At 34.8% G+C, this 13,305-nt stretch overlaps 1 protein-coding gene across 1 annotated transcript; it reads right to left on the reverse strand.

Moving 5' to 3' along the window:
- Positions 1–4,359: 4,359 nt before the first annotated feature.
- Positions 4,360–5,518, reverse strand: LOC125194838 (protein JINGUBANG-like). Its single transcript, XM_048093054.2, has one exon. It carries the CDS (start codon positions 5,485–5,487, stop codon positions 4,360–4,362), a length of 1,128 nt encoding a protein of 375 aa, XP_047949011.1. The 5' UTR covers positions 5,488–5,518.
- Positions 5,519–13,305: the final 7,787 nt, after the last annotated feature.

Raw genomic sequence — 13,305 nt, forward strand, 5'->3', positions numbered from 1 at the left:
TTCATTAGGTCTTTGTATAATTTTTTGTTTTAATAGGTCCTTATACTTTTCACAATATTTTTATCAGGTCCTCGTACAATTTTTCGTTTTAGTAGGTCCTTATACTTTTATCATAACTTTCATTAGGTCCTTGTACAATCTTTTATTTTAGGGACTTTTTTACATTTATCTTGGATAATAATCTAAATTTAATTAAACTTAATGAACTTTTTAATATTCCATTATTTAACTTAGCATAATCTATAAATATAATATCATCTTGTTATCCAATAATCTCAATAAGTTGTAGAGAATAATAAAAAGATTAACCGTGATGATTGAAGATTAAAATCGAAGTTTTTTTAGAATAACTATCTGAATTTTCAATTGATTATTTATATTTATATTGAAAGATACGCTTCCTGAATATTTATAATTATACGATAAGTTAAATAATAAAATTAAAAGGTTCATTAAATTTAATTAAATATAAATTATTATCTAAGATAAAAGTAAAAGAATATCTTAAAATAAAAAATTGTATAAGGACCTAATAAAAGTTATAATTAAAGTATAAGGACCTAATAAAACGAAAAAATTGTACGAGGATGTGATGAAATTTATGAGAAAGGTATAAGGACCTATTAAAACGAAAAAATTGTATGAGGACTTAATGAACATTTTGATTAAAGTATAAGGATCTAAGAATGTGTTTTGCCTAAAGAAAACAGTAGTATTGGGTAATGCAACAATTTTAATTTTTACATAACATATGGTCAACTTTGTTGAAGTAAAACAGCAGTTTTTTGAAAAGGATCATTTGATATTATATAAATAGATTACACACCCAAGATTTTGACTTGTGAAAATTTTCCTATGAATATTTGGAAGAGAAATCAAGGGTGAGATGGCCTAGAAATTTCATTGAGACGTTATTTGGAAGGAGGTGATAATATATTATGGTAGTCACACGTAACTAATAATAATGTTAGGTAGGTAGGTTGATCCCTAGTGAAATTATTTCAGTGGACTCCAAGGCTTCATAGATAACTTACGAATTCGTTAATCAAAAGTTGAAAATCACAGAAAAAAGAAGGCTATATATAGTGGAAGCTGCGGCACTAATCTGGCTGTAATTCAATGTTAACTGATTTATAGACATTTAAAGTAGTATGGAAAATGTATTGTAGCCTCCTCATTTGCATTAATAACTATTTTTAAAATCCTAAAATAATTAAAATCACATTTTATTTTCGCAAGTGTCCGTTTTTTGAGGCTTAAACAACTGGGGACTAAAAGAAGTTGGGTCTAGTTTCATCTTTAATTTGATTGTTGGGTTTAACTACATTTAAGAGGGTGTTTAATTATATGATTCATCTACGAAAAATAGCTTCGTTGATGTAAGGTACGGACTTTAATGTGAAAATTGGTAAATTATACTCACTCCGTCCCGCTTTATCAGTCCCATTCACTTTTCTGCACTCATTTTGTAAAAATGATAATAAATAGTTAAAGTGGAGAAATAATAAAGTAAAAAAGAGAATAATATAGATAAGACTCTTCTCTATATTATTCTCTTTTTTACTTTATTATTTCTCCACTTTAACTATTTATTATCATTTTTACAAAACGAGTGCAGAAAAGTCAATGGGACTGCTATAGCGGGATGGAGGGAGTAACATATAAATAGAGAAAGATAAAATGTGAATAAAGTACGATATAATGTAAGTAATAAATTGAGAGTACGTAAAAGCGAGAGTAAAAATGTGAATAAAGTAAAAAAAAAATGATATAAAGTGAGTAAACAAACTGAGAATAACTTTCATTTTTTATGAGATTAATTTTGATGGACGGATTAAAATGTAAGATGAGACAATTTTTGTAGAGATCTAAATAATAAACTAGGTTGGATAAAAACTAACGAATAAGTGATGATACCACGGTCAAAGTTAAACATTGATTCCGAGTTAGAAGAATGGTGAATGGATAAAGACGGAATAGAAATGGATTTGAGGTATTTGAATGGGCCACTCTCCCTCTTAAGGGCGAGGATTGATTAAGATATTTTAGCACGCTCCCACACGTATAGATCGAAAATGACACATTGGACTTCCATCATGTGGGTAGGCAAGACAAGAGAACCATAATCACGTCCATCAAGTAGGTAGGCAAGACAAAGAGAACCATCATATATGTGGGCTGAAATTAACATTGGACTTTCACTCGTGAGGTAACGAGATAAAAAGATTCATCATCGTTTAAGCCCACTATAATACCATATTACAAATGTTACTCACCTTCTTAAAATGACTTATAAGAGGGAGAATTATCCACTCTTATATAGATTAAATTAGATATTTACCAAGTCGAAGTGAGACAGAATTTAAGAAATAATAGAGGCACCACCAACACCACCTAGTTCATTGTCGCCACCTCGCCTTCCCTAGCTGGTGGCGACCGTAGGACGACTAAAGAGGGTTCAAGGTCCGCCAAGGCATTACGGGGACTACATCTAGTTATTGATGGGGGAGTACTATTTTTTCTCTCCACTTAACACACAAAACAACATCTCCTAAAATCATGTGTTAGTACCAAGTGTATCATCTATTATGGGACGGAAGGAATATATATTATGTGGAGGACTAGAAGAAGACATCCAAGAGCGATCAATTTTGTTGGCGGTGTTGATCTTGGCCTCCATGAGAGGATTACTTGGTCTCTTTGGAGGATTATTTTCTTTCGGCTGTTTCAGTCTTTCAAGTTATTTTCTTTCGATTCTTATCTAGTTCCCAATTTCTAATCAAAGTTATTCTCTTCCTGCCTTTCACTCCATATAACGTTAGAAACCGATAATTTTGAATTGGGTTTGTAACCCATTAAAAAATCATACTAAGAATTATTTCAATTATTTTTCTTAAAATTTAAGTATATTTTATCTTTATATTCATATAAATCATATTTAGATCATATAAACCTGATATATAAAAATCAGGTAACAAGGTCTTATTATGTGCTCCCTCCGTTCGCCATTAGGAGTCTCATTTATGGGTGGCACAGGTTTTAAGAAATATTAAGAAAAATAGGTGGAAAAAAGTTAGTGGAATAGGATTCCCACTTGTATATATTAGTTTTAAATGAAATGTGAGTGGAATGAGTTAGTGGAAGGTGGGACCCTATTACAATTTATGGTAAAAGTGAACCGGGGCTTCTATTTGCGGACGGACTAAAATGGAAAAATGGGACTCCTATTTGCGGACGAAGGGAGTAAATCATATTTTTGAATCGTGTAATTTCAGATTTTAATCGTGTAGATTAGATTTTCGGGTCATTAGCGTGTTATGTCAACTCATATTATATCGCGTAGTTAATGGGTTCAGGTCGTATGCAGACTGTGTTTAGATTTGAAAGTAGCAGGTCATGTTAGTATTCGGATATAGCCATAATGACCCGACCCACATGGATTTGTCATCCTAAAGATATGTAGTGGACCCACATCGAAGTGAAGAGCTTTTTATTGTATTTTACAACTTTTGTGTATAGTATATTACTATGGGCTAAAAGAATTCCTAGCAAGTTGCATATGGCCCAAATATGAAAAGACTTTTGTTAAGTGTAAGGCTCTGTTCAATAGCAACTAACAAAAATACTAAAAGAGTCGTAGAATTCTTTGTTTATATTAAAATTTCATGTAACTGTGAAGAAAGTTGAAACAGAGGAATTACTGTTTGTTTTTAAGACTATTCCCAGATCTACTTTCTTGATCTTCCACCTTAACTGCGTAATTATTTAGAGTTTATGTAAAACTTCCACCATATAATCCAGACTATTAGCTTCCATATGTTGAAATACTAAATATTTTTTATGTCACAAAAAACGTTACTCTGCTAAATCGCTCATTACCATCCTTATGGTCCCTTAACAAACAAAAATTATTTAAAAGCAATATATCTGTTGAGTCACGAATTTTCTTTTTCGTTCCATTGGGTTTCTGTAGAAGGAATGAGCTTTGTTTAGTACTCACAGTCTGCTTGAATTCTCTATTTAAATTAAAAAAAGAAGTTGGTGAAATAAATTGGTTCAATAATATAACAGCACATAGACCTTTTAGGTGATAATGTTTTCAAAGCTAATTGTGATGACTTTTTAGGATTTAGGTGATCCATTAAATTAAGCAGAACAGTTTAGCAGTGTATATTATGTTTCCAATTCAACACTATTTGTTTTGTTGACTTCTTCATATTTTTCTTTTTCCCTAAACATATTAGAGAAGTAAATCCCCTGTTTTCTGGCAACATTACACTTTTATATTCAAATCCAATCCAACTAATTTACACATTCAAGCAAAAATGTATCTCCAAAATCACAAAAAACAACAATAATCTAAATAACACATTCAATTGGCACCCACCAAACCCTAAGACTCCTATCAAGACTCCCACTATACAACATGAAGCCGCCGCCAACCCTGAGCGGCGACGCCTGCAGGCACTTCACCGGGCCGTGGTGCCCCTTGACCACCATATGCCTAAACACCCCACCACCCACCTCCCTCCTCCACACGCAAATGTTCTTATCCGCGGACCCGCTGCACATCATCCTCTCCCCCATCAAGCACAGGCACAACACCGCAGACTCATGCGCCCTGACATCACAAACAGGCCTCCACCCCTCCCAACGCCACCCCATAAGGCTCCCATCCGAGCCACCCCCGTACACGAAGCCCCCATCCTCCGTCAGCACCACAGCATTGAAGGACACATCCTTGTGGCCCTCCAGCACCTTCCTGCACGACAGCCCCGCAACGCCCCGCCCCCAGGCCTTGATCCGGCCGTCGGCCGAGGCAGTGTAGACCATGCCATTCCCCGCGGAGATGCCGTTGATGGCGTCGTCGTGGGCGCGGACGGACTCGAGGCACTTGAAGTCGGAGAGGCGCCAGACCTTAAGGGTCTTGTCCCAGGAGGCGGAGTAGATGAGGCCGGCGGAGAGGGCGAGGCAGGAGATAGTGTCGGAATGCTCGATCCAGAGGGACTTGTGGTTGCGCCTCTGCTTCATGCATTTTCCTAGATAGTCCTTGGTGGTGGGGAGGGTGTCGATGAGGCGGAACACATTCTCGGAGGATCGGGAGACCTGCCAGGCGCGGATGCGGCTGTCCTGGTGGGCGGTGAAGACGCGGTTGCCGGAGGTGAGGATGGCCTTGACGGCGCCGTCGCCCTGGCCGAATTTGGTGAAGAGGCGGAGGTCGGGCTGCTGCCAGACGATGATGTCGTTGGCGTGGGAGGCGCTGAGGATGAATTCGCCGCAGAGGGCGAGGCAGGAGACGGAGCCGACGTGGCCGGAGAGGATGGCCAGGGATTTGTAGGATTGGGAGGAGGTGGCGGGGACCTTGGCTTTCAGATCTTGGAAATCGTACCGGAATGATGGCGTGGGGCTTTCTTCGGCGGTGCTACGCGGCGTCGAGCTTGTTGTTAGCAATGACGTTGGTTCTTGAAGGAATACGGATTGAAGCATTGTTTTTTGTTGATTGAATAATTTGAATTGGTGATTTGTTTTTGTGAAGAAATGAATTGGGGGAGGGTTCTCCTCAATACATGCATACAGGAAATTAACAGAGAGGATCAATATTTTGGAGAGAGAGAATGGAATGGAGAGGATCAATATTTTGGAAATTAACAGAGGATCAATATTTTGGAGAGAGAGAATGGAATTGAGAAGAAAATAAATTAAATTGAGAGGGAAGGGGGCGGGTACGGGGTGGTGCAACGGCTACGTAGACTATACCAAAACTCATATTGCAACGATTTTATTATATACAAGATTAATAAAAATGTTTAAATTTGTAAAGAAAGTGAGTGAAAAAATTTTATGTGCGATTTACTTATAGGGATATAGGGAGTATTTGTTGCACTTGTGTCCGCCAATGTTACCAAACTATGTGTAAAAATAATGAGTATTTATTTTGAAAATAATTCACGTGAGCCTTATTTTAGAGCCTTTTTCTTTAATGTAAATAAAGGCGCATTATTTTCTTGATTAAATGAGTTATCACTAATTAAATTTCAAAAAGAACTTGGTACTTTAGAGAAATATTTGCTTAGGTACATCAAGAACGTGTAATAAAGAGTGTTGAAAGAGTAAATTAAAAAGGATGATAGTTTATAAATAAAAATTAATACTCCCTCCGTCCATTGAGAGTCACACTTTGACCGGGCACGAATTTTAAAAAATATAAAGAAAAGTTGGTTAAAAAAGTTAGTGGAATGTGAGACCCATTTATTGGTTTTATAATAAAATGTGAGTGAATTAAGTTAGTAGAATATGAGACTTATTTGAAATACTATTTATGGTCAAAATGAAGTGAGACTCTTAATTAGGGACGGACCGAAATGAAAAAGTGTGACTCTTAATCGGGGACGGAGGGAGTAATAATTGTTGCATAGTTGTGTAAGATGAATGGAGTAAAATTAAGGACAATATTAATGACGCATGTGTGTCTATATATATTATTTATATTAATATTTGTTGAATGGATACTCGCGGTAACATCTCACAAAGGACGGATTTGGATCCCCTGCTGTGGCTCCAAGCACAGCAGGGGCTGCTGTTACACACACCAAATTTTTTAAAATAAAAAAAGTTAATATTTTATATATTATTTTAATATTATAATTTATTATTTAAAAATTGGCTGTATGTAACAGCAGCCCCTGCTGTGCTTGGATGGAGCCACAGCAGGGGATCCAAACCCCACAAAGGACTAAACTGTCTCCAATTTAACCTTGGAACAATATTATACCCATCCAAACTTATTCATGCAATTATTTTAAATTCATCGGCTGAATTGCTCCTCGATACTTAACGGAGTTTCCTCGACAATACAGCCTGCATCAATAATATAATACTCAGTACGTCACCACATAACACAAAATTGTACTAGTACTTATATATAAAATATAAGGAAGAGCATTCTCGCATAAATATAGAGGTACATGGGGAAAAAAAATTCATAGCATATATAATTATGAAATACCGATCAAATATTCATGAGATTTCTTAAGTAGAACGATGAAATAAAATATTGGGACTTACTTCCACATTTTGAGTTAAGGGGGAGAGGACTGTTGCACATTTTGGCGACGTGAGCGACATTTTGAGGGCTAAGTACTTCCTCTGTATAAGTCGCAAACATTTGGCAAAATTGCAAAACATTCACATTTTTTAAACTTGTGCAACATTTTTGATCGGGTTTGACCATTTTTGGTGCTTCTATATGCATATACAGCGCATAGTCCCTTATTAAATCGATCATGCTGCTAAACTGTTGTTGGCCGCCCTCTGCAGGTGGAAGTGCACCCGCGGCTGTAGCCACCTGAGCGTTCATAGTTATGATACCGACGATCACGAGGGTTATTGACACCATTGAAAGGCGAGTTGGATGAATATTGGTCATGTTATATATTGTTGTGATTTTGTGGTATTTGGTTTTTGTTGGGGTTTTATACAACTTGGATTAGGCTATATATAATTGTAATTTGGCAATAATCAATATCTCACATTTGCATGTAAATTTTTCATATTAGTGAACTATATATATTTGCAATTCGGCAATAATTCAATATCTCACATTTGCATGTAAGGTTTTCATATTAGTAAACTCAAGTAAAGAGAATTAAAGTTGATTTCCTTGAAAATCCTTTTGGAATATTTTCCGTAGAGGGTTCGAAGTTTAAGACATTAATAATTAGTAATTACCATGCCTCATATACTAATATATAGTAAATTTGATAAAAATGTGACACCGTGTATGGGCAAGCTATTTATATTACTACACATGAATAAATCTAGAAAAAGTAAAAACAATAAATTAAAACAATTTAGTAAAGGATACATAAAAAGCAAATTATTGATTTCCTTGACAATTGGATTTTAAATCAGGAATCACAAGATGAATCGAAGAAGATAATGTTTCCGGACACACTACGATCGAAATTGAAAGAGAATAAAAACTAAAATTAAACAAAAAAAAAAAAAAAACAGAACCAACAGCTACAAACTCATGTAACTCCATCTGCCAGATCAGTGGCGGCTGAGATGCAATGATGCATAACAACTTATTTTCTTCCTTCCTTGTAATGAGATGATAGAGCATTGAATGAGAATCCATGGTTTTCAAATCGAGTCGAAATATCTCTCCCTCCGCAAGGAGAAACACGCTTTGGCTAGTGCACACGAATTGACATATCGTCTCCAAAGATGAAACAAATTATCAAGTATAAGTATCCTAAACTTGTAGGGACCATTGAACTTGATGTGGAGTCGAGAAGCGCGCGCCACAATGCTCCTAAAATACATTATACTACTTTCTAAAATGATAGAGAACAAATGAGAGAGTTGAGAGAAATTGTGTTCTCTCGAAAAGAGCAAAAAACAACGTACAGAGAGTCAGAACTGGTTGTATGAAGCATGTAGGTGTCTCTAGAGAGTCAGTCACAGCTTAGTGAGATTGGATCTTAATCCATTCGTCTGGGTGAAAAAGGGATGGGGTGTTATATTTAATGTGAAGAAAATTGTGTGAATGTTGGAAGCCATATTTGTAGAAGAACTTATTGTGGTGATATAGATTTTGGTGAATTAATTAATTTCAGGATGATGGGGGAGGAGAGAAGTCACACGGCATTTTCCAAGTTATTTGGACTGCAGATTGAAGGGAGAAAAGAAAATAAGTTGGGCTAGAAGGATCATTTTATTTTTCTTAGTTAGTTGCTAGGCCCAAATTGTAAATTTGATTTGACTTCAAATTTATTTTGTTTTGCAAAAGAAGAGACATTAAATGTATTATTAAGCACTTATTACTTTGGCGTTACTCCGAGTACTATGGTTTGTAATTCTATTGGATCTTCCAAAAAAACATATACTATTCCTTGAATCTATATTACTATGACATATGATTCATAACATTTGTCGATCATTCAATAATTCATATTCATAGCATATCAATAATTCAATAATAATTCAATAATAATAATAATAATAATAATAATAATAATAATAATTATTATTATTATTAATAATAATTATCATCATCATCATCATCATTCATTATTCATATTCATCATCATCTTAAAATACTCCCTCCATCCTATAGTAGATGTCACACTTTCCTTTTTAGTTTGTCCCACAAAAGATGTCACATTTTCTCTTTTGGAAAAAGTTCCTTGTCACATCAATTATAAAATTATATTTTCTCTCACCACTAAACACACAAAATAACATATCCTAAAATCTCGTGTCATCTCCCAAGTGTGACATCTACTATGGGACGAAGGGAGTAATTGTTAAATGCTTTCAGGGAGCTTATAAGAGCATCCACATCCATGCTCTTTGGCAAGAGCATGGAAGTGGGTCCGGACCCACTTTATTCATTTTTTACTCTCTGCTCTTCCGCAAGAGCACAACACTCACACTCATGCTCTTCAGCAAGAGCATGCTCAAGGGTCCCACCATTCCATTATTCAATTTAAATACTTGAATTACTAAAAACATTTCCACAATATTCAAATGCATTAAAAATACCTGATACCATTACAAATTACTAAAAAACTAAAAATTACATAATTAAAATCCAAAAAATTAAAATTACATAATTAAAATCCTAAAAATTGAGATTGAGAGAGTTGTTTGGTTTAGTGTCATTTTTTGTGTTTGAAATGAGAGTATTTTGACAAACACAGATTTTGCATGTTTTTAAGGGCTAGATTTGACTTGTTTTAAATGTCAATCATGCGAATTATGTTCTTAAATTGCATATGTTGGTATTTTTGATGTGTTTGTTGATAAATGATAGAAAAAGATAGAAAAAAGGTGTAAAAAGGCCAAGGTGCAGCAGCCTCTGTTCGAGCCCATTCTGCCAGCGATTTTGAAGTCCAATCAGTGCTTAGTTCATACCATTCTCTTCGTCTTTGAAATAGCTTCTCCTGGATATCTCGCACGTCTCAATCGGAGTTCTGTGGAGAAAGTTATGTCTATTCTACGAACGTTGCGCAGTGCAGTCAAAGCTGAAGGGAATTTAGGCGGAAATTCACGAAAGAAAAGAAATTAGTATTATATTGTGAAGCCCAATCTCTCCCAATTATTCTAGGGCACGAAAATTATCAAGCTAAACCTTTTTCCACCCTATAAATACCTCTTAACCTAATTTATATTCTCCATCTCAGAGCCTCCAATCCTTCTCCCCTCTACACATTCTTCCATTCCATAATCCACACATAATCATCCATCTTCCATTGGAGCGGAGCTCTGCAGATCCAGGCAAGAGAAGGCTGAAGATTGAAGATTCAACCTTGGGTTTTATCAATTTCTTTCATGTCTTGTACTTTAATTGGTGTATTTACTTGTCTATGAGTAGAACATCTTTTGTGGATTTTTTGGTGAAGATATTCAATTGATTTTCCTCGTTAGCTCTTGCAGTTATTTGATTTATCCTTGTGCTTTCTATGTTCAATTGATTAGCTACCTCTTGAATACATGTTAGAGTTGATTAAAGTACTCGGGAGACGAAATAGTTGACTTGGAAAAGGGATAACTCACACTTTAATTCAATAGAACTCGGGAGAGTTGAGGTTTCACGTGAGGTCATTGGTCTTAACGATCTTTTAGGAGTTAGGTCTAAGAATTAGAAGGGGACTTCAATTATTACAACTAATCTACGAATTTCTCACATCGGAAGGGAGTTTAATCTAGTTAAGTGACCGACTTAATAACTCTAGAGACCGTAATTCAAGGAGGTCGATTGTGTTTTGGATCCTAAAATTCTACATCATTCGCCTGCTTTGTATCATATGTTTTTATGCTTCTTGTTATTTATTTATTTATTTTATGTCTAGTTTATAAAATCAAACCAAAACACTCTGAGATAGTATGTGATGCTTAGTATATGGTAGTCAGTTGCAATCTTATTCCATGTGTTCGATATCCCGGTACTGACCTTTAGTTATACTAGATCTACCATGTATGCTTGCAGGTGTATTTAGTGCTAATAAATAGTGTATCAAGTTTTTGGCGCCGTTGCCGGGAAATATTATTGCTTTAAGCTGATATTGTAAAACGGTTGATAATACTAATTTAGAGTGTAATATTTTGTATAGTTTTATTTTATTTTATTTCTTTCTTCTGTTTTGCGAGGAGAGCACGAATCACAACAATGGATTACTCTTCGCTCCGGTGCAAGATACATTCATCTGCTACAACACTTGATATGCTCCGTAGAGCGTGGGTGAGATATAAATTTCAATGATATAGCTCTTTGGTGTTTTTTTTTTTTTTAAGTTTCCTAGTTTAGTTGTTTTTTTCCCTCCTCCGTAAAGCTAAGGTCTTACTCCGTAGAGCTGTAGCTTATTTCTTTTTTTTTTCTATGTTTCTTTTTTTGTTTTTTTGTTTTTTTAAATTTTCGTTTTCTATACAGAAACGTCTTTTTAAAAAAAATCTTTCTTTTTCCTTTTCTTTTTATTTTCTTTTTAAAATTATTTAAAAAAAAAAATAGAACTCACTTCCCCATTATATTTTATTTTCTCCATATTATTCACACATCCATACTACAAGTTCACATCACTTAATCAAATTCTTTGGATTCTATCAATGGTTCTTATGCTCAACCGTCATCCAACACAAGGTATGTTCTTATTGTAATTTCTGAGTTTTGAACTTGAATTCTTTCATTGAATGACTTTGTTGTTGATATGTATTGGTAGTTTGGATTGGAGTTTGAAGGAGAATGATAAATTTGTATGGTTTGGATTGATTGGAATTAATTATTGTTGGGTGTGCTTGAGTATGTGGGTGAAAACCAAATATCACTTTGGCTTGATTGTTGATACACACAGTTCATGTTCATAGCATTGCGAGACTATTTTATCTTTAATGAATTGTGTATATTTTCAGACCTTAATTGTTTTGCTTGATATTGGTCTATTGTTGAAATTTTTTGCAATTAAATGGGGATAGAGAATATTACGGGGGATGAAAAAGGATCATGTTAAGGTAGATAACTTGTTTTGCATATTTTATGCCTTGATATGATTAAAGTTTGGGGGATTGCCACACATTATGCATTGTACTACAATTTTCTTCATTCTATACTCACATTGCGAAATTGTAGGTACAAAAGGCATCCCAAAGGAAGTCCCGAGAATGGGGCTAACTTATGAGCTTCAAAGAACGGCAAGCTAAAGACGTTAACCAAGCGCTTGTTGGGAGGCAACCCAACATTTGTATCATTTTTTTCATATTTAATTTTGTTTTAGTTTAATGTGTTTTCTTAGTTTACCCACGTCCCTACCGACTTTTCAAACTTATTCTTAACTTAATTTTGAATAAGTTTGGGGGGATGAAGTGGTGGACCGTGAGTTTAGTTGTTTTTGCTTAATTTGGCTAGTTTTAGATTTTTTTTAATAATCCCGAGGTGAATCTTGTCGTGAGCATAACATGGAAAACTTAGAAATACTCATGTTTAAGGACATCAGACTGAGTTGCCTATGATAAAAAGTTCTTTTATGTGTTGGTTGAGTTGACTTGATGCATTGATTTGAAGGTTTAGTTAAAAGGTGCACAATTAATGAATTGCTTGTTTACTTTGAATCATGTTTATACCTTGTGAGACTTGAGCTATAATTTCCTTCTTGTGTGATTTATCTGCATTCATGTATTTGTTTCTAGAACTTGCTCCTAGTCTGCCTAAGTCTACATAGTGTTTAAATGATAAAAGAGGACGTTAGGCCATCCTTCTTAGCTACTTTCTATATTCAAATTATTGACCTTACTCAAAATATTTTTCCCTAGCTAGCCACTTTGAGCCTTTAAAGTCTTTTTCTTTGGAAGCTAAATAATGGGAAATATCCATACACTCTTGGTGAATTTTAGTTTATATTTTGTGAAAAGAGTTGGAGAGATAAGGTAGAGAGAAAAGTAGTGTGCTTACTTGTGAAAAGTGCATAGACATTTGTGGTTTGAATGAGATATTCAGTTGTGCATAAAAAAAAAGAGGATGTAAAAGAAAAATGAAAAGAAAAGAAAAATAATCAAAGGAATTTGGGAAGTGAGAAGAAATTTAGACAAAGTCTAGAATTTACTGAGATTCGAATTGTTGGTGGGGTGCTAAGTTTGATGTAGTAGAACTTGATCCCTTTTGCTATGTTTGGGTTTAGTCACTTTTTAGCCATATTTCCTCACCTTACCAAAGAGCCTACATTATAACCTAAAATAAAGACCTTTCGGATTTTTGATTTTAATTACATAAAGTAGAGGAGTGATTAGACTTTGAGCAAGCCTATGGTA

Source organism: Salvia hispanica, chromosome 4, assembly GCF_029641045.1.
Source record: "Salvia hispanica isolate PSC_SH4W2 chromosome 4, Shi_PSC_v1, whole genome shotgun sequence".
Taxonomy (NCBI): Eukaryota; Viridiplantae; Streptophyta; class Magnoliopsida; order Lamiales; family Lamiaceae; genus Salvia; species Salvia hispanica.